Source organism: Xenia sp. Carnegie-2017, unplaced genomic scaffold (genome assembly GCF_021976095.1).
Source record: "Xenia sp. Carnegie-2017 unplaced genomic scaffold, XeniaSp_v1 HiC_scaffold_22, whole genome shotgun sequence".
NCBI classification, from domain to species: domain Eukaryota; kingdom Metazoa; phylum Cnidaria; class Anthozoa; order Malacalcyonacea; family Xeniidae; genus Xenia; species Xenia sp. Carnegie-2017.
In genome coordinates, this window is record NW_025813485.1 from 6,251,205 (window position 1) to 6,276,008 (window position 24,804).

General features: G+C 33.0%; 1 protein-coding gene across 2 annotated transcripts in view; it reads left to right on the forward strand.

The window, feature by feature from the left end:
• The first annotated feature begins 1,823 nt into the window (after window positions 1-1,823).
• The window catches only part of LOC124445696, a 30,632-nt gene continuing 7,651 nt past the window's right edge, over window positions 1,824-24,804 (forward strand). The window contains exons 1-37 of one of the 2 annotated variants that reach the window (XM_046996446.1): window positions 1,824-1,874; window positions 2,714-2,811; window positions 2,994-3,080; window positions 3,221-3,834; window positions 4,246-4,344; window positions 4,425-4,559; window positions 5,708-6,034; window positions 6,147-6,404; window positions 6,617-6,816; window positions 6,933-7,260; window positions 8,754-8,876; window positions 9,009-9,131; window positions 9,255-9,377; window positions 10,302-10,424; window positions 11,160-11,291; window positions 12,169-12,278; window positions 12,368-12,471; window positions 12,722-13,016; window positions 13,723-13,829; window positions 14,254-14,533; window positions 14,636-14,736; window positions 16,183-16,480; window positions 16,952-17,046; window positions 17,665-17,947; window positions 19,448-19,539; window positions 19,618-19,900; window positions 20,147-20,235; window positions 20,665-20,947; window positions 21,089-21,192; window positions 21,425-21,448; window positions 21,634-21,889; window positions 22,438-22,532; window positions 22,721-22,994; window positions 23,163-23,254; window positions 23,425-23,662; window positions 23,889-23,977; window positions 24,292-24,574. In XM_046996446.1, coding sequence (XP_046852402.1) covers window positions 2,995-3,080; window positions 3,221-3,834; window positions 4,246-4,344; window positions 4,425-4,559; window positions 5,708-6,034; window positions 6,147-6,404; window positions 6,617-6,816; window positions 6,933-7,260; window positions 8,754-8,876; window positions 9,009-9,131; window positions 9,255-9,377; window positions 10,302-10,424; window positions 11,160-11,291; window positions 12,169-12,278; window positions 12,368-12,471; window positions 12,722-13,016; window positions 13,723-13,829; window positions 14,254-14,533; window positions 14,636-14,736; window positions 16,183-16,480; window positions 16,952-17,046; window positions 17,665-17,947; window positions 19,448-19,539; window positions 19,618-19,900; window positions 20,147-20,235; window positions 20,665-20,947; window positions 21,089-21,192; window positions 21,425-21,448; window positions 21,634-21,889; window positions 22,438-22,532; window positions 22,721-22,994; window positions 23,163-23,254; window positions 23,425-23,662; window positions 23,889-23,977; window positions 24,292-24,574 — 6,546 coding nt within the window. In that variant the 5' untranslated portion in view covers window positions 1,824-1,874; window positions 2,714-2,811; window position 2,994. The remainder of the gene's footprint in view (window positions 1,875-2,713; window positions 2,812-2,993; window positions 3,081-3,220; window positions 3,835-4,245; window positions 4,345-4,424; window positions 4,560-5,707; window positions 6,035-6,146; window positions 6,405-6,616; window positions 6,817-6,932; window positions 7,261-8,753; window positions 8,877-9,008; window positions 9,132-9,254; window positions 9,378-10,301; window positions 10,425-11,159; window positions 11,292-12,168; window positions 12,279-12,367; window positions 12,472-12,721; window positions 13,017-13,722; window positions 13,830-14,253; window positions 14,534-14,635; window positions 14,737-16,182; window positions 16,481-16,951; window positions 17,047-17,664; window positions 17,948-19,447; window positions 19,540-19,617; window positions 19,901-20,146; window positions 20,236-20,664; window positions 20,948-21,088; window positions 21,193-21,424; window positions 21,449-21,633; window positions 21,890-22,437; window positions 22,533-22,720; window positions 22,995-23,162; window positions 23,255-23,424; window positions 23,663-23,888; window positions 23,978-24,291; window positions 24,575-24,804) is intronic. The other variant, XM_046996445.1, reaches the window with a different exon arrangement.

Sequence of the window (24,804 nt, forward strand, 5' to 3'; positions counted from 1 at the left end):
AATTATCATTTAAATGGAGCTAAAATTAAGAACATTTAAGCAACTAGTTGAGAATGTCTGGAATGAGTGACCATTTTTCTTCAGTGCTTTTCAATAAGAGAGAGCTCAATACGTCATATCATATATGTATCATATTCACACATAGATTTTAGATAATAATTTTCGAATGATACCAACAACAATCACATGTTACTGTTTAAGATATTTCTAATGACTTTAATAATAATAAGTTGACCATGAATAGTTTTCTAGGCTTTAAACGTCAACTTTCACGGAGACATGTACACCTAACTTTCCTTAATATTAAAGAATAAAGTTTTATGGCTACATACTCTCATAAATTTTTCAAAGTTTGATTTTCTGCTGGCAGTATGCCTATCTAGATAATAGACTGTGAATTTCCGCATTCCAAAAGATAATTTTGACGTGCCATTGAACCACAAAATACTCTTTTCGTGCGTGCGTTATTCGTAAAATGAAATGATTTGAAAATTTTAGATTCTTTTCATCGAATTTTTCTGCTTATGATGATATACCCAGACACATCACTATATAGCCGAGATTGAAATATATTCACTTTAATATTTTCACTTTCCCAACACTGTATTTGAGGCTTATATGCAGTCATGAGGCGAATCAACTTTAGCCAAACGGACTATAAACGATATCGAACTAATGATCGAGTGCAAAGAGATTACAATAATTTGTATTTTATATTTGTGTGATAGAAAATTTTTTGCATGACGGATCCACTTTAGCGTAGGTCGTGATTTATATACAAGGGCATTTTGGCAAGTGCAGATGGAACTGTAAGCATGCAGCTCTCTAGTCGTTTAGATTATAAATTTATAAAAACACGCATTCGTAAAACATAGCGACTGGTGAAAGACATTACCAAACTAAATTTACTCAGAAAGAAATATTTATCGTGTTTTCGTTAATAAAGGTCAAGTGGGTAGTGGTTTGTATGAAGGTTCTATAGAGGAAGGACTTGGTGATGGTAAGTAAGCTTCAGTCTTTGATTTGAGGATCATTTAATAAGTTTGTGTTGAATATCGTCGTTTTCATGTCGTTGTCTTAGTTGAGCACTGTATGCGCCCTTGAATGAGTCTTAAGTAACAATGGAAGGACACATTTAGAAAAGATCCTTTCACCAATGTTTCAACAATAATTGGCCACTTTTTATATTTACTATGACATGTATCTATATAACAGCAAAACATTTCCAATGTTCTCGTACATTAATCATGCAGTGTTGTAAAATAATAGCTCACGAATGATTGTGAGTGTTGTGTGTGTGTTTTTTAGGTCGACTAGTTAATTTCAGTATGGATGCACCGTTACAATTCCAAATTGACGTTAATCTAACCGCGCGGAATGTGCTTCAGTGAACTTGCCACAGCTTGGTTTCAATTTTAAAGGCAAAGACTTTACGAGAGCTTATGTACGAATCAAATTAAACAGATGCAATGAGTTTACCACCACAAGTGATTTAATACTTCTTAACTACTTTTTTTATGATTCTCATTCGTCTTTTATTTTTATTTCAGGTTTGTGCTAATGGATTAGTTAAGTTCAACAACCCATCTTATGCAGTGAATCCTCGAAATTTTGGGACATATAGTGGTCAAAACCAAGGCTCAGAATCACTTGCGCCCTATTGGTCGCTTGTTGATTTAAAATTTTTTCAAACGGGATTTTCAAAAGTTTATTACAGGTCATATGAAAACCGTATGAACAATTTTCAAGTGTTTGAGAGGATTGAGAGCGCAGCAAAGGAAATATTAAACACTACAGAGTATACGGCAAGTTGGGTGGTTGTGACTTGGGAGAACCTTAAACCAAAACAACCTTTAAATAACACCTATGGCGGAGTAAGTTGACTTTTTTTCTGAAAACAAATGAATGCATGATTAGATCACCATAGGTTTATGTAATAGGCATCAATAGTTACATGAAAAAATACTAGTAATGGTCTTATTGCTTGAATACGTCGACCAGTAAAAAACTGCAAATCGGAGAACTATGATATATAGCAATAAGCATATCATATATTTTCTACAACTGTGCTCTCAGCTTATGAAAAAACATTTTTACTTGACGAACATGATTAAGTTTTGATAAATTGCTTTAAAAAATTTGATAAACTACTCTAAATTTTATATAACTAATGTTTAACTATACATTAAAAGCAAATCAATTGGTAAAATTTTATTCATCGCAAATTCGTAATTAAATCAATGGCATGGCTTAAGCCCCATAATTCGGAGCAGGCACATATTGTCAACACGCATGTTTTTTTTCCGTATTAAAACATGCATATATGAATATGTATCCTTAGTCCAGTAAACAAGTTTATTACGCCACTGAGTCATATGTGGTTACTAAATATCTGGCCTGCCAGCTGCCTTATATAAATATAAATTACTTTGCTGTTTCAGTAAGAGGCAAAACACTAATATAAGTAATTAATAAGTCGTAGGGCATTGGTCATTAGAATTGTGGGCATCCATTGATGATTTTTCAGTGGGGAGGGAGTAGCTACACTCTCTTCTTCCGCTTGAAATTTCAAATACAGTTAATATCAATAGTAATATTACATAAAATGGCAAAAATTTATGATATTTTGAATGCTTAAGTGAATATATGTGTGTCATCAAGCAATTGGATTTGATAAATCAACAACATTATTCGAAATGTTTTTTTCTTCCAGGAAAATGCTTTCCAACTCTTGTTGGCCAACACTGCCGATAGCAAAGCCGTTACATTGTATATTTATAAAGATATCGACTGGTCAATTGGGGTTTTTAGGTAAAGTGATTAGCATAACATTTCAGGTGTCAACTCTATTTTACACAATATCGTTTCCAGTATTATTTTGGTATAGTTTCTACGAGATAGTTGACTTGTCTGAGTATTTGAACTACACTTGGCCACTAATCCATTCAAATCGTAAATTTTTTCACATCCCACATTATGTGTTTACTATTTAGAATGGATTATGCTAATTTCATTGGAGCAAGTGACTTACCTGTGATTGGTTATAATTCAGATAACGAAAATTTTGAGAATTTTCGAACGTAAGTAAAAGTAGACATAAATAAACTCTCTCTTTATCTAGCACTGGCTTTTAAAATACTGCTTAAATAAAACGACGATTTGGATCGTTAAGACACGTTTATAGTTAAAAAAAAACACATGATTTTTTATTTACATGCAGCTCTGGAACAGTTAATGCGGAAACAGTTGATGATTACATGAATCCCACAACAGGAAAACGAGGAGAAATTGCGTTTGATTTGAGTTTGAAGATAACTGAAGCTCCTCTTACAAGTGCAGAAACGTGTAGGCGATGGGTTAATGAACAGGTTGCAGAAAACATCAGACGGGGGAATTGCTCAACACCTTGTGCTCCAAATCTACAGCTGGCTTTTCTTAGTTTAGGAAGTAAATTTATTACAAACTACCGTAGATTTAAGGCAGGGCTTTCAACTGAGCTTGAAAACTTCTGCATATTTAGCGATCAAATATCAACAGGAAACAGTGCGGATGAGTGTTGCTATAGATTTCTTGGTAACAAATCTTCATACGAACAGTCTTTTATCACCAATCAATATCAGTCATTTTTCCTAAGCACGAGTTCTCTAATAAATGCTGGTCCAGGGCACTGGCATCAGTTTCATCCAAGACATGATTTTATGAAATTTCAAGAAGAAGAGAATCGCTACCAAGAATGCTGCACCAACATTAGTAGCACCCAAGAATCATGTTCGTTGTTTTATAGCGTCCGCCCAATATGTAATGACTCCCTCTGGACGTTTCCAACAACGTGGGGTACACAACTATTATGCATTTTTAACTTTAACTGTAGCACGAACAAACATATGCTATATTCATTGTTTATTTGTGCTTCTCAACAGCTACTTTCATTTGAAAACTAATCTCTATTGAAAGAGCTATAATAAATGATTATATAATAAGCTAATATGGTTGGTTTTTAGTGATTTTTTTACAAAAAGTGAAAATTAGAAGTTAGTACATAAAAGCAAAGCAATAATAGAAATTGTATTTGAACATGATTTGAAAATTTAACGACTTTATTGAAAAAGCTTACCCATATGCACTCTTTTTAAAATCTCCTCATAACTAACCCAAGAAAGTATATTTACTCCACTTTTTGTTTGTACACGAACAAACATTAAGCGGAAATTATTCAAACGTTACAACTGTTGCAATATGTTTCAGGTTCTCTGTATGGTGATCCTCATTTTGTCACACTTGATCGTAAAAACTACACTTTCAATGGCTGTGGTTGGTACACATATTTTAAAGGAAATATCCCAGGTAAGAAAATAAAATTTTATTTTATCCTTTGCATAAGTGAGGCACAAAAGTACATCATGAAAACCAACATAATTTTTCAGGCAACAATAAAAGCTCCCTTGTGGTTCAAGTTCGAACGTCAAGAGTGAATTTTGTACTGAACGCTACAGGTTTTACTGCTATCGCAATAAAAGAAGGTGAAACAGAGACAATTCAGGTTAATCTGAATGTATCAGGTGTGTAAGTCATAGTATATGAAAGATACAATAAAATCTTGTGGAATGATAGAAAAAACGTTTGGATAATAACAGTGAATATTGAACGTGTAAGGATTAGTCAGGTTTTCATAAGCCTCCACCAACAAATAAAAGACTCACAATTTCACTTTAAAATAAGGATTTATAATGGCAATCCTTATTAGTTGATTCATATAATATGGATGTGAGAGTCAATGTTCAAAATTCCATTCTTTAGTAAACTGCATGTATTCAATTAGTGTACGATGAAGGACATTGTCACTTGTAAGATGACTTTCGCAATTGTTCAATTATTGTTCTACTTTCCTCCATGATTTGTTCTGACAGTTGCTTTTTGAAAGAACACTGGGTTGTACGTATATCTTAAAATTGTTATCATGGTCTTGAGTTCTGAGCATTTGTCCTTTGCTTTCCAAATCATTGAATCATTAATCTAGTGCTTCGATTGCTTGTACGATTGTCGTGTTTCTAGTTTCTCTATTGACCACTTATTAATTTGTACGATCACAGATTCTGTTTTTGGAAACATTGGAAGGTTTTTAGAGTTTCTGTGATAATATTAGTTTTGCCTTGCTGGTTCTCTTCTTTATCATTATTTCTTGATCGATAATCTTTGATTGCAGTTGACCTCGGGTAGTTGGTGTTTGTGAACACAGACCTCGCTTGATCATGACTTTGCTGATAGTCATGTGATGAATGTAATAATAAACGTAATTTTGACAATATTTGTATGTTTATTTATAGCCACAAACCCAGTCACAATAATATTTATAATCATAGTTATGATGATCGTATTTATAATGCAGATTACTATAAATAATATGATTGAGATTGTGAAACATTTTCTACTTCAAGCTTTAATGATACTTCGAGTTATTTTAAGAATCATTAGCCCTCAGCAAAATACTATGAAAACATGTGCTTCAGTATACTGATATTTTGTCTCCTTAAAAGAACTGAAGCATTTTCATAAGCATGAAAAATGCCAATGTTTTCCAATTTGTCGAAAGCTTAGCTTCAAATTTCAAAAAACGTATAATTGAAAGTCTGATGATCTATTTTTCTTCTGTTATGATAAAATACTTTCTACTTGGAAAACCTGACAAAAATTCCTTTTAATTATAAAGGTGGGCTTAATCTTCAAGTAAACAAGGCTGAAGTCAATCTTCCTCCACAAAATGGATCCTTACTTGATAGTGGCATTTCTTTATCTTATCTTAACAATACGTTCGAAATTTCAACACCTCTTGGGAATGGAGTACGAATAAATGTAGCAGCAAATGGTACATTTTTTACTTTTGTCGTTGCTTTGCTGCAAGAATATAAAAACTCATCGCTAGGACTCGCTGGGAAATGGAATGATGATATTGAAGACGAATTTACTCTTCCCAATGGAACAGTTTTACCAATTGAAGCTAGTGATTCACAAATTTTCTATAACTTTGGAGAATTGTGTAAGTGCGTTTTGCACAAAAGGAAATTTTTTCTTTGACATTTTTTGTATCAGAGTGGTCTTTGACAAGTTTTGTATCATGATGCAATCTTGCACAATCTTAAAATTTACAGGGAGAGTTCCAAACAACGAAGTAATTTACCAATCTGAAAATGATGAGGCTTTCAGGTGTCCTCCAAACTTTGTACCTGTGTTTATTAATGAAGCATTGAATAGTCTTAATGCCGATACCACGTTAAAAGAAGAGGCTAATAAAGTTTGCGGTGAGGATGTTACTTGCCTCTTTGATATTGGTGCAACACTTAACGTGGAGATTGGGAAGTCAACAATCGATGAAATTACCACAATAAACAATGAAATTGAAGAAGCAGGTTGGTATTGAAATAAAATTTACGAACTGGATCCTTTTCTGAAAGTTATGAAATACATTCAAACAAAGAAATGATCCGCTATAGAACTTGTCCTTTCAAATTCATGTTAATTAATTGAGGACGATTGTATGAAGACAGCTCAACGTATGAATCTATATTTTTACAAAAAAGATATCTCTTTCCATGTTTATAATCTTTTACACTACATTTAGAAAACCGGCTACCTTTTTTCATTGGAAATGTATCGACTATCAACGTAACTCTCGGAGAAACATTTAACTTGGTGTTAGAAGCAGAAGATCCTGATGGTGATGCTTTGTCTTTTGCAATTTCTTCTCTTCCCAATGGGTCTTACTTTACCCAAACTGCAAAGCATTTAAATTTTACTTGGAATGTTCAATCTGACGAAGTGGTATTATATTTTAAATTTATTTTAAATTACAGGTCGATACAATAAAAACAAACTGTTTTGGTGTCAGTCATTCTAATTTCTTTAAAAATGAAATTCATCAGAGTTTACTTTTTTAGGTTGGTCTTACATTCATTGTCACTGATTCAAAGAATGGATCGGCAACACTGAATCCAGCTATCCAACTTTGTAAATGTCAAAATGGTGCTTGTTTTGTACCTGCAGCAACATCCGACGAAGTAGCTGCATCTAAATCTTCATTTCTTATAATGTCTTGCGCATGTCAAATGGGCTACACTGGTCGATTTTGTGAATCAATCCAAGATTTCTGTGAAGGTGGTTTGTCACCACCCTGTCATCCCTTGGTTACTTGCACCAACAAACCAACTGGTCCAGAATGTGGCGGTTGTCCCAGTGGATATGAAGGAAACGGATTATTTTGCCTTGGTAAGAAGCTTAATTGATTAGTTGTCGAGACTCGAGTGCTTCTAGTTATCAAAAAATGAACAACTATCAAAATCTTTAAAAATAGCTGTGCATTTTATATGTCTGGTGTTAAATTTGAAAGATTTTGAAAGAAAATTGCAATGGCAAAATGATGGAAAAGTAAAAGTTGAAGCCTTAAATTAGCAGCTTTTAAAATGCATTGAGTCTGCTTATTATATTCTGCATTTTCATTATTTTTAATGAAACATAATTTTGACGTTTTTCTCAATGTATGATACTAAAATTATGTGCTTAGATCTCACTGAAGCCTAAACTAAAAAGCAATCTCCTTTTCAAAGATTCGGGTTCAGATTTTCTTCGTCCGTCCATTTTTTCTCTGGCTACCAAAAACAAGCTGGAGTTTGAAATTGAATATTACGTACTTTGCAAGGCAAGATTACATAAATTTCGTGAGTAACCCGAAGCCCTTACAACTATAAAATTTTCTTGGCTTGTTTCAAGCGTGAGTGTCACAAATGACAAGGATAATGAAACATGATTTACTAATACATAATATATTGCCACATGTGAGATTGCACTTACGTGATTTTCGTTGTTATATTATTTAAATATATTATTTAAATACATACATGCATGTGTTCAGCATGGGCGTGCTTATCATGGATAAAATCACAACAAGTTCCGTGAAAGTAAAATGTATCCATACACTGTAGTCAGTTTACGTGTGGACCCTGAAACTATTGTAACAAGAATCTGATCTTCAACAAAAGTATTTCTGATTAAAAAATATCCGAGTAGTGTGAAAACGGTCAAAATATAATTAAAAAGACGTCTTTAATGCGTTCACCTAAGCCACTCGAGCTGGACTGGTGAAATTCACCCCAAAACCATTTCCCATGTGGTAATTTACATTTTTTGATTTCCTGCAATTTGATTGGCTGCAGCAGTGGGCAGCTTTACCATATCTTGACCGTAGTCCAAAAGTCATATTATTTTCATATTATGTATTTGTTTACAAAGTGAAATTTAAATTTTTAAAATTGATTTAAAAGCGATGTTAATTGTTCAACGAGAAAGAAAAAAGTATTTAGTTGTTAGTTATCATAGCGATCGTAAATTTTATTATCCAAACGAAGTGAAATTTGTAGTCAATTTTAGTCTCAACATCAAAACGCATCGGCCATTTCACAACGTGAACTTTTTCCATCATAAAAATGAAAAAAAAATAATTACATTGTTTAAAGTTTAGGTCGGTCCGAAAAATATTTTCGTTCTGTCAAGCCGGTTAATAACTTATTATGTTAATCAGAGTGCGTTACGTCAAACAATCCAAGATATAGTTTGATTGGTGCGCTATCTCGTGACTTGATGGAAAAATTCAAAGGCATTTTGAAATAGAGAGTAGAATGACGAATGGGATTGGAAATTTAAGAGTATCTCAACCCGCTATGTGAAAATGTAGTTTTTGTTTTCCATCTTGTGTTTTCGTTTAGATGTGGATGAGTGCACAGAAGGTGTGAGTGGGTGCAATCAACGTTGCACAAATAACGCAGGCTCCTTTAAATGTTCTTGTATGAATGGGTTTACTTTAGACTCGGATGAAAGAACTTGCAATGGTGAATATAAAATTTCTTCATGACTTAAATTCTCAATAAAATGCTCATTAATGTACAGCTGTGACAGTTTATCTAGAAACCAAAGGTAAAGACAAATTGTAAAAACTTGATCACATCTTTCTTTTAATCTAGACATTAATGAATGCAGAAGACCAAATGATTGTGCTCAGATTTGTAGAAATAACATTGGCTCATTCAGTTGTGGTTGTCGTTTTGGATTCGTGGTTGATCCAAATAATTTGCAAAACTGTATAGGTAATTAAAACCTTCGTGCGCCACTGTTCATATTCTGATATTTTAATTATCATTTCGAATTCAAACAGGCAACGGTTAAAAATTTTTTCGTTGTTCAAGAATCCACATCTTTATCATTTTTAGCTCAAACAAAGTGCAGCGAAAACCACAATTGTTCGCAAGAATGTTTTTTTGATAGTTCAAAAGGAGAAACATGTATGTGCCGTTCTGGATACTTACTTCAATCTGACGAGAAAACGTGTGAAGGTGTGTTAAACAATTTATAATTATGGTTGTAGTCAGACACAAGCAAGCTCCTCAGTTTTTTAAATACTTCACCTAGTGGATTTGTTGGTTAACATTTATGTGTTCATATCGAGTAAAATATGTGATGCAATATCTGAAATAGATATTTGATTTGTGTTAAGGGATCAAGAGAGGCGTATTCCTTGAAAAAGTAGCTAATATAATTTTTTTCTTACCAAAAATGCAAGTGCAAAATGATTGCTTTGTCATTGTGTAAACACTAGATAGATAGTTAGATAACTTTATTCTTCCACGCTGGTATCGTCACTCGTCAGAAAAAGCTGGTTTCTACGATATGCGTGTAAAATATAAACAGAATTTAAAGTGTAACCATAATTGCAACACGTAACTGAAATACATAAGATGATGTATATACTAAATAGTACTATAAAAGATTGACATGAAAATCTAGAAGATGAGGTACTTAAAAACATAATACGCTATTTACAACCAATGAGTAGCGATTTTTTTCAAAAGAGACACTCTCTCAAGTCAGTTGGCAAAGAGTTCCATAGGACAGCTACCTCAAACATAGAACTTTTTTTCATGTTATTAGTAAGTGGTAAAGGCAAATGACCTAAGCTGTGGCTTATTAAACGAATGTGGCTAAATGAACTAAGCTGCGGATGTAGTCATAAATTAATAAATATAAGAACATTTAGCCAACAGCTAAAACTCTATTGACAGAGGCCCCCTCGTTATGCGCTGAAAGGATTAAGGATCATAGCAAAAAATATATTTCGATAAAAATTGTTTCGTTAAGCAATTTACTACTTTAAATTTTTTTGTTTCTAGAGTTCTTTGATTATTTCTTTTTGAATAATATTAACACAAAAAATTTATGCTTTATATGTGACTATATGCTTTGTTACTATATTTTTTTAGACATTAATGAATGTACAAATCCACGAAGTAACCTCTGCTCCCAAAGGTGCCAAAATACAATAGGAAGTTACAATTGCATATGTTTACCTGGATACACTTTGACAGGAATAACGAATTGCGAAGGTTGGTGAATTTATTAAAATTACTCTAAATTTGTAGATGGGACATAGTTATTAACACTTACAGTTTCATTTATTAAATTAGCACTAACTTCCATACAAACGTTTAGCAACGCGATACATAAAACTGATACAAGACCCTTTGTAAACTACGATTGTCAAATTAAGTAGAATACTTCTCTATAGCATTATTTTTCACTCAAATTAATAGCATCCAACGAGTCTTACTGCAGAGTCTAAAACAATTTGATGCAAAAATAACTATACGGGGTTAAATCTGTATTTCATTACAATCTTCCCAACTTTGACAATAAGTCAAGGACAACACACGTAGTAATAGAAAAATATTGCAGCAGAATTGGAATGGACTAAAAAAGGTAAAAATTGAATTTTTCAATTTTTCCTTTCGAAAGAATTTCAAAAAGTCCATATTCAAGAAACTCAAAAAATCCAAATGGGCAACCCTTCGGTATGGGTTATTGTTAAGTTGTCCTGTAAATTAGATATGTCAGATGTATGGATTCAAACCATTTTAGTCTTCAAGGTCGCAATATTTCCAAGATTTTTGATGGCATATTTTCTTCAATGAATTATTTTCTTTGACATAAGTGAGTTGTGTTTACAATTTGCAACAGCAAAGACTTGAAAGTGCAAAAAGTGTCATATAGACCAAGGGAAAATACGTTTGAACGTATTTTCCTTTATACAAATTGGTGGTTGTTTCCATTTTTTTTTGAAGACATTAATGAGTGCTTAATGGGCAGTTTTTCGTGCAATGGAACCGGAGAAGTGTGTGAAAATCTCCCTGGTGGCTTCAGATGTAGATGCTCAAGAGGATTAAACTTAGTCCTGGAAAATGGTAGATGCGTATGTAAGTAGCTACTTCTTATTAAAAGACACTTTTTTATTATATGAACACCATCACAAATAGCTACCATCACAAATACCATCTTACCAGAACTTGATATAGGTGAAATTTTATTCTTTGAAAATTTAAAATCAGTGATTTTGTACATAAATATAAAATTGGGCACCTAAATACAAAGTGTATGAAAAAAAAAAAATTATAAAGTCTAGAAATCCATCATTTTATCAAAATTTCTGGTAAACGTGTTCACGTCTTAGTATTTTGGCATCGTCTGGTTTATCGAAAAGTAAAAACAATCTGCGAAATGAATCTGAAAAGCGCGGATTCCGTTTGTAAAGTTTCATCGTCAACCGCCTGGGCAAAAAAAACGAGAGGTTCAAAATATAATTGAATTCAACGAAGTAAATGTTTGAACTCTCTTGTGCACTGCACCAAAATTTAGACAATATGAAAAACACAAAGTCTGCCACATAATATGTTCAAATTGCGCGTTTTTAGCAAGCTACCATTTGTCCCTTTTTACAAAACTTCTACTCTATTGAAATTTAAGTTTTTAATGTAAGCTACGTCAAATCAAGCTACAATGCACAACAGGGTTTCACCTCTTCAAATCATATTAGATTTTGAATATCTTTGCATAATCAAACGCTCAAAATTGAGGCATTAAGAATCTGCTTTCCTACTCTTCAAGAGTAATTTTTCTGATGCCAAAATACTTTAATGCATTTTTGATAAAGTTTGAGAAAATGATAGCTCTCTCTGGATCCACTAATGTACTTATGAAAAACAGTCGAAAAACGTGAGCTCAAGAAAATCGAATGATAAATTAAGTTTTATCCAGAAATAAACTTTAAAAATTAACCATCTGACTGTTTTATAGTTCAAGACGGAAATGTTGTGGTTGATGGTGCTCCACCACCACCTAAGGCAAACAACGAACAAATAAATAATGCTGTGGAAATAACAATCGTCAACTTCCAGACCTCAAATGTAAGAAGTTTTACAAAATCTCCAAAATTAATAATATAAACGTGAAATCTGCCGTAGTTAAAAATATTGCATTAAATTTCTTTCTTCAGTACACAGAAGAGATAAACGACAAATTCAAACAAGAGGTGGCCGATTTACTTAATGCCTTTTGCAACGAGAATGAACTACGTCCTCAAGATTGTGGCGTGTCGCAGTGAGTATCTCTTTCGTGTAGTGGTAATTAGACATGTGATTGAATGAGTGGTTTATGAGTAATGACTAATAAAAATTCGTAATACAACGATGGTGACACTGATATGATTTTTCTTTCTAACTTTAAAACGAGATTGCAGACATGCGAAATTCCAAAACAATTAAGAGAATAGTCTTAAAAGTCCATTTAAAAAATAGCCCTTCAAAGGCGGAACGAAAATCTTAGGAGGCATATTTTTTCACACTTATAGAAACTCTTTGCAGCTTAGTGTACTTAACGTGGAAAGACTTCCTGGTTATCCAAATAACACTGGAAACAACGTCACTCTAAGATTTTATGTTGATTATCCAGAAGATATTCGAAATGGTACAATGAACAGAGCAACATTAGGATCAATTGTTTTCACCGAATTGCAAAAATTGCAAACCGCTCTAAGCCTGACATTAATTGTTAACACACCACTACTTGGAGATGTGACACCACCATCTGCAGCACAACTCAATAACACCGTCTTGCTAACCATTTCCAATTTTGCAGCGAACCAGGTATTAAACGTGGTTGTAGAAAATAGTGTTATGTTGCATTTATTGACGTCACAAGTTTATGTTACGTAGCATGCACGGGGTATAGCCATTGATATGTATATTACATGGTCGTGCATTCCCAATAACGTTAGTGCAAAAATTTGAAGCCGGAAGTAGACTGCTATAATTAGATGCGCCGCCATATTGAACAGTCCCACTCATAATACCAATCTTTAGTAAAGAACCACGATGAATTTTGGAGCGTATTGTACTAATACACCCTAAAAAATCTTTCAACTTGAACCTAGAAGCATTCTATCGCGATAGTATCTCTCAAATGGTGTCACGAAAATATTGGAATAAATCCTTTCTTAATAGTACAACTGCTTACTACACCTTGTTAAAGCTAATACGTAACAGTTTTGTCAATGCTCCATAAGAGACGCTTCTCGCAGCAGAAATTGATATAATTTGTATGTCACCCTCGTGAAGTGGGACTGTTCAATACGGCCGCCTTCCGACATGAAATTTAATTAGTGATGCGTGTCATGTAATATACATATCAATGTATAGCACGGTAGTTGGGATTGGTTTGTCGCACTGGAACAATGTAATCATGTTATGAATAAATAACTATTTAAAAAGTATACGGTTACGCATTTTAAAGAGTACTTGTTGCCCTTTCAAGCAATAATCATCGTATTTAATATATAACTTGCATATTTAGTGGACAACATTATACGACAGAATTTTCAGAAGAGCAGTGGCTGTCACTATTAATAAATATTGTGAAAGGGACAACTACACTCGTTCTCAAGATTGCCTTCTACTAGGGTGAGTCAACTCATTCAAAACTAATTATTTACCGGTGTTTTTTTTTTATCATTGCCACACGCGATTGTATCATTCACTAAAGTCACCCTTACAAATTCAAGGATACCGCATACATAGTAAAGCATAATAGTCAATTTAAACTAAAATATCATTTAGTTCTTACTTAATATTTATCTAGTATCATTTAGTATCATTTAATGGTCAATATAGAGAACGAAGTATAAAAAACGAGGCATATTGAATAAGTGGATAGTGAGAGACGGGTATTCTATAATCTAGCCACGTTTTGTGAGACTACTTGACAATTGTAAATTCACTAAATTGTATTCAATTATTTCGTACTGACATTTGAAGTAAATTATTTTAAAAATTAAATCTTTCTGTCTTTTTACATCTCAAGTTTCTCACTACTTCTTTTTTTCAGCTCCGACAGTTTCCAGGAAGGACAAGTTAGTCGGACACCAGGCTATCCACGTGCGAATGGGCAAGGTGTTGATATCCAATTTTATGTCAATCAAAAAAACTCACAAAAGCCTCTTCCTCGTCTTACACTTGCATCAATACTAGCTGAAACACCTCTAGAGGATGCCCTGTCACGAAAAGTTGAAATACGATCTTCATTTAAGCCCCTGGACCCACCACTTGCTAGCTCTGAACAAATGTCTAACAGTGTTGTCATAAGAATCGAGTTTAGTTTGAACCAGGTCAGTTAGAAACTGCATCCATTTAAATTATGAAATTTAAAGTATATTTTCAAATTTACATGAAATGTGCACCGGATTTAAAAAAAATCTTTTCTTCTTTAGTGGAACTACTTGATCGACCGCCGATTGAGAGCAACTGCTATTGCCCCACGTATTACCGAGTATTGTAGTTCAAATAACATAGATTGCCAAGTACAGAATGGGTATGAAGAGCGTTGTTTAACAATTTGACATATTTTGAATACAGCCTAAAATTATGTAGATGCATGTGTTCAGTTTTTATGATCCTATTAAACTAGCCAAATTGTCCAGAAAAAAGATTCCCTAAATTTGCAAAACATCGCGAAATTAATTCACCAACAACTATTTTTCAATTTCAAACAATTTCAATTGTGAAAGTATTTGTTTACTTAGTGCAATTATTCCTATACAGTGCAATTACATGAATGTACAATACAATAACACATTTCTACAGAACAATTACGTATTTTTACAGTGTAGCTACACATTGCAATTACACGTTTTGCTGGGCAATTACAGCAAAAAACTGTACTGCAATGAACTAATCATAGCGGAAAATACTTCAAAGTAAATATTATTAACAGCGCAGTTAGTGGACATTTGTACTGTGTAATTACAAATTTTTGTAGGCCAAGTACAAAATTTCTCAGTACATTAACCGATAAAACGAAATGACATTCGACAAATATCTCAAAGTATTTTATAAAGCTAATACTGAATAAATTCCTTAATCACTTAACCACTGGCGTCAAGAACAGTTCTCCAACTCTTGACTACTCCACTTAATCCACACATGACCATATCTGACCTATACTTTTCAACCATGTTAACCGGAGCAGATCAATTCATGTAACTAACCCAAAATTGTTCGGTTTTTTATACGATTTGTAGACAATAGCTATGTTAATAATGTTTTCGCGGCAGCAGGTTAACACGTTGTACTATTTTGTTTTTTATTTAGCAGTCCAAAGCGATATTTTTTATTTATAGCAATTTGATTGGCTGCTTAAGCGGCCAGCTTTTTACGATATTTACCTACAGGGCTTAAAACTGTTATTTTTTCACAATGTATTTGTTTACGAAGTGAAATGCAAACTTTTAAAATTGGGCCTCGGGACGCTTTTGACAACGAGTGAAAATATTTTTCCGTACGGACCTCCCAACCGGTATATAACATATATATGTATATTATTACCTGTCAGTGTCTTGTGTACGCGCAGTTTCTTCTACTTTCAACGATGAAGTTATACCATGAAAAAATTAAATTTTGAGCTTTAACTACGAATCTGTTTTTTGTACTGAAAAATACAAACAGAGTTAAAACGTGAGCAAGTTGAAATTGTGAGTTAGCTGAATGGATAAACTTCTATTTATATTACAATAGTAAATTATGAGACTCGGCAATGCATCAATTCACTTTTACCTATAACTTAATTGTAATAAGCATGGTTAACATGGTGAAGACCGACGTCAATCCTATCACAAAGTATCATGGGCACATGGTCAATAAGCAATCCAAGTTTATTTAGGCTTACTAAAGATGTGACTAGTCGCTCTATATTGCCTCTCATTGCTCGTGATCTTGCATAACCATTGTCCCTTTGTAAAGGCTTTATTTGTTCTTGTAGCACATCGACGTCGTTTACCGTTGCTGATATCCAGCGTAATTCAAGCACAACACCCACTCAATTCAATGCCAATGAGATTGATTATAGTTTCTACGTTAACTATCCTGAACAAAACAATTCTATCACACGGGAGATCCTTGCGTCTATTGTAAAGGTTGAGTTGGGTGCAATGCAATCGTTATCAAGGCTCTTATTTTCACTTCAAACATCGTTTGCACCTTCCACTCCTCCTGAACCAACCAAACTTCAGTCCAGAAACACAGTTCAAATCAAGATCAAAAGCACAAAAGCTAATCAGGTACAACAAATAACTGATGGTGCTAAAAAATTTAAAAAAAACACAAATAATTTAAAGTCGGAAGTGGCTTCTGTTGATTGGTGTGCAAGTATCATGTAGCAATAAAATGCATGCACAAAAACCTTTCTATTCAATGAACTTTCTATTTTATGAAATTAAAAGAAACTATTCAAACGTCATGAGACAGATCACTTTCTACCAGATGCAAGCCTTTGCCTTTATTTTCTATATTCAAACTTTATGTTACCCAGATCTTCGAAACTTCTCGGTTTACTTCCGCTTGCCTTGAACCAAAAGCCGTAGCTAAAACGTTAATTTTGGGTGCGGTTAGTTCATGTATTCAGTTGCACCCGAAATCAGCGAGGCACAAAGGAATAAACAAATTCACCTCACCACAATTAACGTCCCAGCCATGGTCTTCCTTGAAGGCCTTGTTTACTCTTTCTAAACAAACCTTTGTTTGATTTGTAGTGGAGCGCAATTCAAGACAACAAGTTCCGAAAAGCTATCGCCTCCCAAATAACGAAATATTTCTCTGATAATTTTGCTATATGTGTATTTGAAAGGTAACTTGAATTTTCAATGTTTGTTTTTAATTATATAAGATGAAGGATTTGATAAAACTTAACAATGTTAAGACGATAATGATAATTGATTATTATTGCGAAATTCCTTAGTGCAAGATTGACAATAAAAGTCTTTTCCTAAATTAAATTCATTGATTGATATACTCTATACTATCATATTTGCCGATTTATTCATCAAATACAGTAAGTACTTATATGCAATGAATTTTAACTTTAAGCTTTAAGTTTAAACTTTTAGCATGGCTATTTTTATGTGAGAATTGACATATATAATCTTTAAAAACAATCTTAGTTTTGTGATGTCCTATTTGAAGAAATAATCGTTAAATGCACTCTTTGATTGATTCAAAAAGTGCATAGAAAAATTAAACTCGGAGAGAGTGATGACCTATCAAGCCAAGACCACGAATTTTAATCCTAAGGTTTTCAAAAACAAAAAAGGCCACACATATGCAATAGAATTACATTCTATATAGCTTATATATATATTGACTAATCAGAGAAAGTCGGTTTGATTCATACCCTTTTTGCCGTTTTCCTAGTAATTATACATTCTTTCACTACATGACATGATTTTTGTATTATTACCTTTAACAGTCAGTCAACATTTTACTCTTCACAAGTGATTCGTCTTAAAGATTCTCCAGTACAAGATGGCGCCGATGCTACATATACGTTCTTTGTTAACTACCTTCCACCACGGAATAGTCCCATACAACGCAATTTTCTTGCTGGGATCTTGATGAGCAAAATTAAAGAACTTCAAACGGAAACGAAATTTGATCTAATGGTGAACACATCCACATTAGCCGCACCAGCTACTGCTGCTGCAAATAATAATACTGTTATCGTTGCTGTTCTTAATTTCACAGCAGATCAAGTGAGGATATTTTCTTAAATTTAAAACGGTCTTACATATTAATGAATAAATAGCTATAAGCCGTCGCTACGTAAATTACCCCATTGGTAATCAAATTGTAGTGTTTTTGTTTAATTTCAAAAGGAAAAGCATGCATTTTTGTCATTTAATCCCCCACATAAAGTTATAAAACTCAAACAGTCTATTCTTGTAAGTAAACAGGTCAAAACCTGATTTTTATACTAGCAATATAAGCAAAGGACAAGAAAAGACAAAACAAAATACAGAAGAGTGCAGTGAAGCGTTTGAAACAAGCATCGACATAAGAATAAGCACAATCATTGCAACTTGACATAATCGAAAGATAAAACAAAGACAAATTTAAAAGAATATCTTTTTTGTTTTGTTTCCTTCAACCTTAGAAGAATATGCTTTGCTTTGTTTTCTTTGTGTTCATGTTGCTTGTGAAAACTAGGCTTAAGCAACACAGTTCATATTTACCAAGCAAAATTGACAGACAATTGATATCATATATAAATTAATGGTTACATTTTCGTGAGAGCGTGTACCTTTGATCCACCTCTGATTTCTGTGTTTAACACACAACAATCTAAAATGCCGGAAGATGCATTCATCAAATTTATTACATTCTCAGGGTGTTGGTAACTCTTTTATTTTCTCTAATGCAATAACCGGCTGATAAATATATCATTCTTCAATTAGCAAAAAATTTGGAAATCAAATGATAGAGATTGAGCATATGTTATACCAACACATTATATCTATAAATGACTGTTTTCACAAAAGTAGTATGGAAAATGAAGCCGCGTGCATGTGCTACTGATATTGAAATTCATTCTTATTATCTCGCGGGTCAACAAAAATAGCTGCAATTCATGTGTGTCTGAAAAATTTTAAACCATTGGCTCTTCAGTCACGACAGTGACTTTCATGAATTTCACACTTGTATAGGCAGCACTTACTGCCTATTAGGTATTTTAGTATCATTGTAAAACGAGAAGACGTGAATCAGCAAAATCCTTTAATTAAATTACAAGAAGCCTCATGTGACATTAAAACCTTGGAGAAATTAAAATTTTAATTCTTTTTTTAATTGTAATTTTAGAGACACGAAATGCAGTTTCAGTTGCAAGTCTTGTATTTTTATTTTGCCATTATCATTTTACTAATGACTTTTAATCATGCAAACATCTAATGTTTAGTGATCTCAATTTTAATCAAATGTTTTCCTCGGGAATTGACCCTTCTCCTGTTTGGTATATAGGACGTTGTAGATATTTGCGAGAGCATTTGTGTAAAACGCTCCACCTTAGCAAATGAAACTAGTCTGCGAGATACAAAGATAAAATTGTCTTTTTTAACAACATCAAGTTATATATTTATGTAAGACATTCCACAAAAAGGATTACTTTATTTCCGTATTTGATTAATTTGCACTTTTCCTTTATACATAATTTATATTAGTTTACATATTTTGATATAAAAATTCTTACCTTTTAGTGGTCGGCAGTACAAGAAAATTTATTTCAATGTTACATGGCAGCAACAATTGCAGAATTCTGTACGGAAGGTCGTGAATGTAGAGCTACTAGGTAAGATGGAAATCTATGTAATAAGAGCACGATAAAGATAAATAAGATAAATCTTGTGTTGTGTAAACACTTTTATAGGAATCAAGTTTCGAAGTCCAACGTACATATTGTTCAAGGTTCTCCTAGACAAAATGCTTCAAATGTAAATATAGAGTTCTTTGTAAGCTATCCTAGTGGTGGTAACTTAGCAAAAGAACTGCTTGTGGTGATTCTTAACCGAAATCTCACGTCAATTGAATCAAACATTGGGCTTAGAATCGTTCTTCTTACAACAATCGTTGTTCCACCCCCACCAACAGCTAATGAAGATAATGAGGCCAATGCTATAAGCATCATAATAAAAAATTATCAAGCGAGCCAGGTTTGTTCATGTCTTTTGTTTTCGTGTATATTATTTGTAGCATAGTCAGTTTTGCACAAATCTTTTCCGCACATAAACCTAACTATCCTTCTCTGTTAGGTTCCAAGAAGCGCATTTTATCAAAATATTTGAGCATGTATTGCAATATGTCTTATTTCTAAGGAAATATCTTGAATGTTGTTGAAAGCGCGTGAATATGCATCTTACAATATGCATGGTCCATCTTTCTTCTTTTGTTTGGTCTAGTGGGATCAAAGAGATACGCTTTTCCGAGAAAATATGGCGGAAGAAATCAACATTTTCTGTGCTGAGGTTGATATTTGCAATCCTCCATTGTAAGTAACATTATTCATTGTTTAAAATAGAATTAATTACTACATAATGAATTCCCAAGCTCCACTTTTACATTTTGTCAACTCTACATCTTAAGATCTTTATTGTTGCAACAATTGTTTTTCTTTACAAAAACAATTACATTCTGCAAAAAAACCAGTGCAAAGCTGTAATTGAAGGCTTGCCAACAAAACCATGTACACAAAAACCATGTATGTAGGCAGATCTAAAGATATGACTATTCATTTATACCACGGTTTTTTTTTTCATCTATTTTGATCGGTAAGTAAAAAGGTAGAAAAATATTTGATACTGGCAACGTTATTTGTAAACTGAAAAATAAAGTTGCAGGTTTATGTGCATGTAAATTCAAAGAAAACTTTGCACTAAAAACTATCGTCAAATTTTAAACAAAAATGTGCGTTTTACAGGGATAAAGGAAACAATCTCACCGCAGAAAATATTCAACGGTTGCCTGACTTTCCAATCCAAGTTGGTAACAATGCAAATCTATCTTTTTACGCCGAGCTTCCTCACAGAAATGAGTCGTTACCTAAAGACCTTCTCGCAACAATATTCATCGAAAAACAAGATGCTATATTGTCTGGTCTGGAAATTGAAGTTCCACCTGTAGACCTCCCTCGTGCAAATCTTTCACAAGAGGAAAAGAATAACACAGTGACTCTTGCGATACTCGGTCGCAATGTCGATAAGGTAAAAATGGAATAAGTAGAAACATCTTAATTGAGCAAATAGATTGAATCATTTAGTTTTAAATTCGACATATTAATATATGTAGCTAAGAGCATCTAATTTCAGCAAATTTGAGGTTGTTTTTTGTATCAATTTCAAAAGGTAAATCTGTTTGTCATTTTTGAAATAAGAAGAGTAATGGCAGAAAGAATGAACGAATTCTGTTCTAGTACTGACATAGATATTTGCCGACTTCAGAGAAATAGGTAAGTTGACTTTTGACAGTATTGATGGAAGTATGATTTCAGCTGGTTTAGTACTAAAAATGTGTAAATTTTTATATTTCGTCCTGTATTCTAAGAATCAATTACAAACTTCGTAGAAGCAAGACCATAAACCTATTGATCCATTCTTAATAGTTTTTAGTGGTTGGCACTAGATACTATAAGAGTAACTTTGACATCAGTATCTAATATGTTTCATAATTTATGTTTTTAGTCGAAGAAAGAAAAGAGCAATTATGTAAGTTGTGACACTTAAGTGGTAATTATGTTGATTTTAGTCAAGTGTAAGATTTAACACACCGTTTTTGTGATTGAACTTGGATGAAAGAAGAATTGAAATCAAATGGTCATTACAAGCACATGCCATGTAACTGATTTCTAACTGACTAGAAGAGCTCATAAAAATTTTACTTCTCTCAACAGTGGCCAAACATTTAATGAAAGTGACATTACCATCGACACAGATGCTCTTACTAGTGTTGGAGGGCGTGCAGTGTTAGAAATAAGCGTCAACAAGCCTGGTACAACAGATCCAGTGGAAAAAACTCTTGTTGAAGAAGCCTTAAGTCAACCTTTACGAGGCAACAATCTTCAACTGACTCTTTCTGAACCAATAAGAAACATAGCAAGTCATCCTAATGCAATAACTCTTAGGTTGAGAAATTTTAATCGATTACAGGTGAGTAAATGAAGACATTCGTTTGTTACTTAAACGTTCGTTAACTTAAGCAAAGTGTAATTGATAATAACTGTATGTTTGATGAAAGCCCTATAATTATATTTAAAACATTTAACAAACATCTGGAAACTTATTTATCCCAAAATTAAAACGCAAGGCATGAGATTAATGTTATTATGAAGCTGGCGTCAACATTTAACCGAATTTGCCAGTGTGTGTATAATGTAAATACTGACTAACGTCATTTGTTAATCTAAGTTTTCCAAGACTATAGTCTTTATTTGTAGAAAATAAAAATATATGCAAGAGAAAAATGGCTGCGCTAATGTAAATAGTATGAACATCAGCTCCACTTATAATGCCTGTATCAATTACAATATCAATATCTGCAGCATTTTGTTTACAACTTTCTACCATGGTTTCCCTTTTACCCTTTCTACCATAGTTTAATGACACAAAACCTTTCTACAATGGTTTGATGACACAAATACTCAATGACATATCGCTTTGATTTTATTAAATTTTGTTGAAATTACTTTCCATTTTAGTGGACACCATCCCTAGAAGTATCATTTCGTTACAACGTGTCAAAGGCTGTCATTGGGTTTTGCAATTTGAGATTGAATTTGTGTAACTTCACCAGGTAGGAATTAATTAATTAATTTATTAATTAATTAATGTAATTAATTAAATGAAGAAGATTTTAATTAAATTTTATTTTCTGGTTTGACTTAAATAGTATTTCGTTATGATAAATAAGATCTGTGCTTTGAGAGATAAAGAAGCAAGAACAAGAAAAAAACTAATTTTCAATGATCATTTCTACCATAGAAATGAAGTGAATAACATCAACTTCAGAAACGTAGAAATATTAACAGGCTCTCCTTTGCAAAATGGAGTGGATTCGCTGTTGTCCTTCTTTATTCTACAACCTGAGGGATCAACATTGTCTCCAGTGGTCCTTGCAACTATTGTGGAGTTAGTAAGAGTATTACCTAACTCCTACTCCGTGGAAACACCAGCAGTAAATGTCAACTTGTCACAACTGCAAGAGTCAAATCTTGTAAATCTCTTAATACTTGATAACAGAACCATCAACGATGAGGTGATTATAGCCATTCGTGAAACTTAATTTGCCTTGCTATCTTTATATTATTAACATCTGTTGTTTCATTTCAATTGAAATATTCCTGTACGAGTGTCTTTGAAATCATTCACGATAAAACGAATAACATGTTTAGTGGTGTTGTTATCATTGTATTCTTGACTTTAGGCACTGAAACTGGACATAGAAATTTCGATAGCGAAGAGATTAAATACGTATTGCTTCAATAGAAATGCTTCTGAAGTTTGCTCGTCTGACAAGTATGTTAATGTATTCAAAATATAAACATAACCTATTAACAAAAAGGGCTCTATCAATTGGCGTGCTTGTGAAGTTTTTCGGAAAATGCCATAAACTAAAATACAAGTTGTTAGCAGAGTATTGAAAAAATAATTTACAAGCCAATGAATCTTAACTTGCTATTATATAGGAATTTTACCCTCAACGAAATAATAACTCAAATTGATACATCAAATGTGATCCGTTTTGTCGTTTTAAATCCTGTCACAACCAATCCAATATCATCAAAAAACGTTCAGGAGGCAATAAATGGAAGTTTTACGTCAGATATTTTCAAATTACGACTTTCTATCACCATCCCTCCACTACCTGATCCAGACGCGGCCAATGCTGTCAGCATCTTACTAAAGGATTTTACTGCAAGCGAGGTTTGTTTGTGTCAGTTATTTACACCTATTCTAATATAAAATGAACAAAGTCGGCTACAAAGAAAATTTTCCCGCATTAAAACAGCAAAGAGCAAATCTGAATCCAACAGTTTCACTGTAAAAGTACATCTTGCAATTGATAATCGTCTATTATCTTGTAGCGAATATCAAAACGTGCATTTTTTATTACAGTCTTCTGCTCATTTTTTATCTTTTCTACTTTTAGTGGAGCACAAGAGATTTGGTTTTCCGGCAGAAAATGGCTGAACAAATAAACGTTTTCTGTGATGAGGTCAATATTTGCAATTCTCCTTTGTAAGTAAAGTTTTCTTTGTTTGAAATAGATTTGCTTGTCTTGCTAGAGCAACCATGAAAGGAATTCACAATGAACAAATACTTACTTAATGTGTACTTTTAAAAACCTTAAATCTTTCTGAGTTGTTTTAAGTAACTTATCCTATATGTATGACTAAAACATATAAAACCTCGGTTCCTATTTATTTATGCATGCCTGTGTGCATGTTTTGTGTGGATATCCCCCATTCGTCACAATTGTACATAATTTCAAAGGAAACTTTGAACTAGAAATTATTGTAAAATGTTTTCACAAGAAAATGAACAATTTTCAGGTCCAAAGAAATCAACCTCACAGCAGAAAATATTCAAAGGCTGCCGGATTCACCATTCCAAGATGGCAAAGATGCAAATCTATCCTTTTACGTAAAAGTTCCTCACAGAAATGGATCATTTCCTAAAAATCTTCTGGCGACAATCTTTACGGAAAAACAAGATGTGATATTGCCTGGCATAGAGGTTTCAACTCCACCTGTAGACCTCCCTCGTGAAACACTTTCATCTGAGCAGAAGAATAACACAGTGACTCTTGCTATACATGGTCGCGATGTCAATAAGGTAAAAATGCAATTAGTAAGAACATCTTATTTTGAACAAATAGGACGAAAAGGTTGATAAAAATTAAATAATTTAGGTTTGAATATGTTATACTGATACGTATAACTGAGAACATTAATTTTAGCATGTTTATTATTTGAAAGCTTGTTTTTTGTATCGCCTTCATTATCAGAGCAAAATGCACAGATTAATTGAAATGGGAATGAAAAAAAATCAATAAAATGATTTCT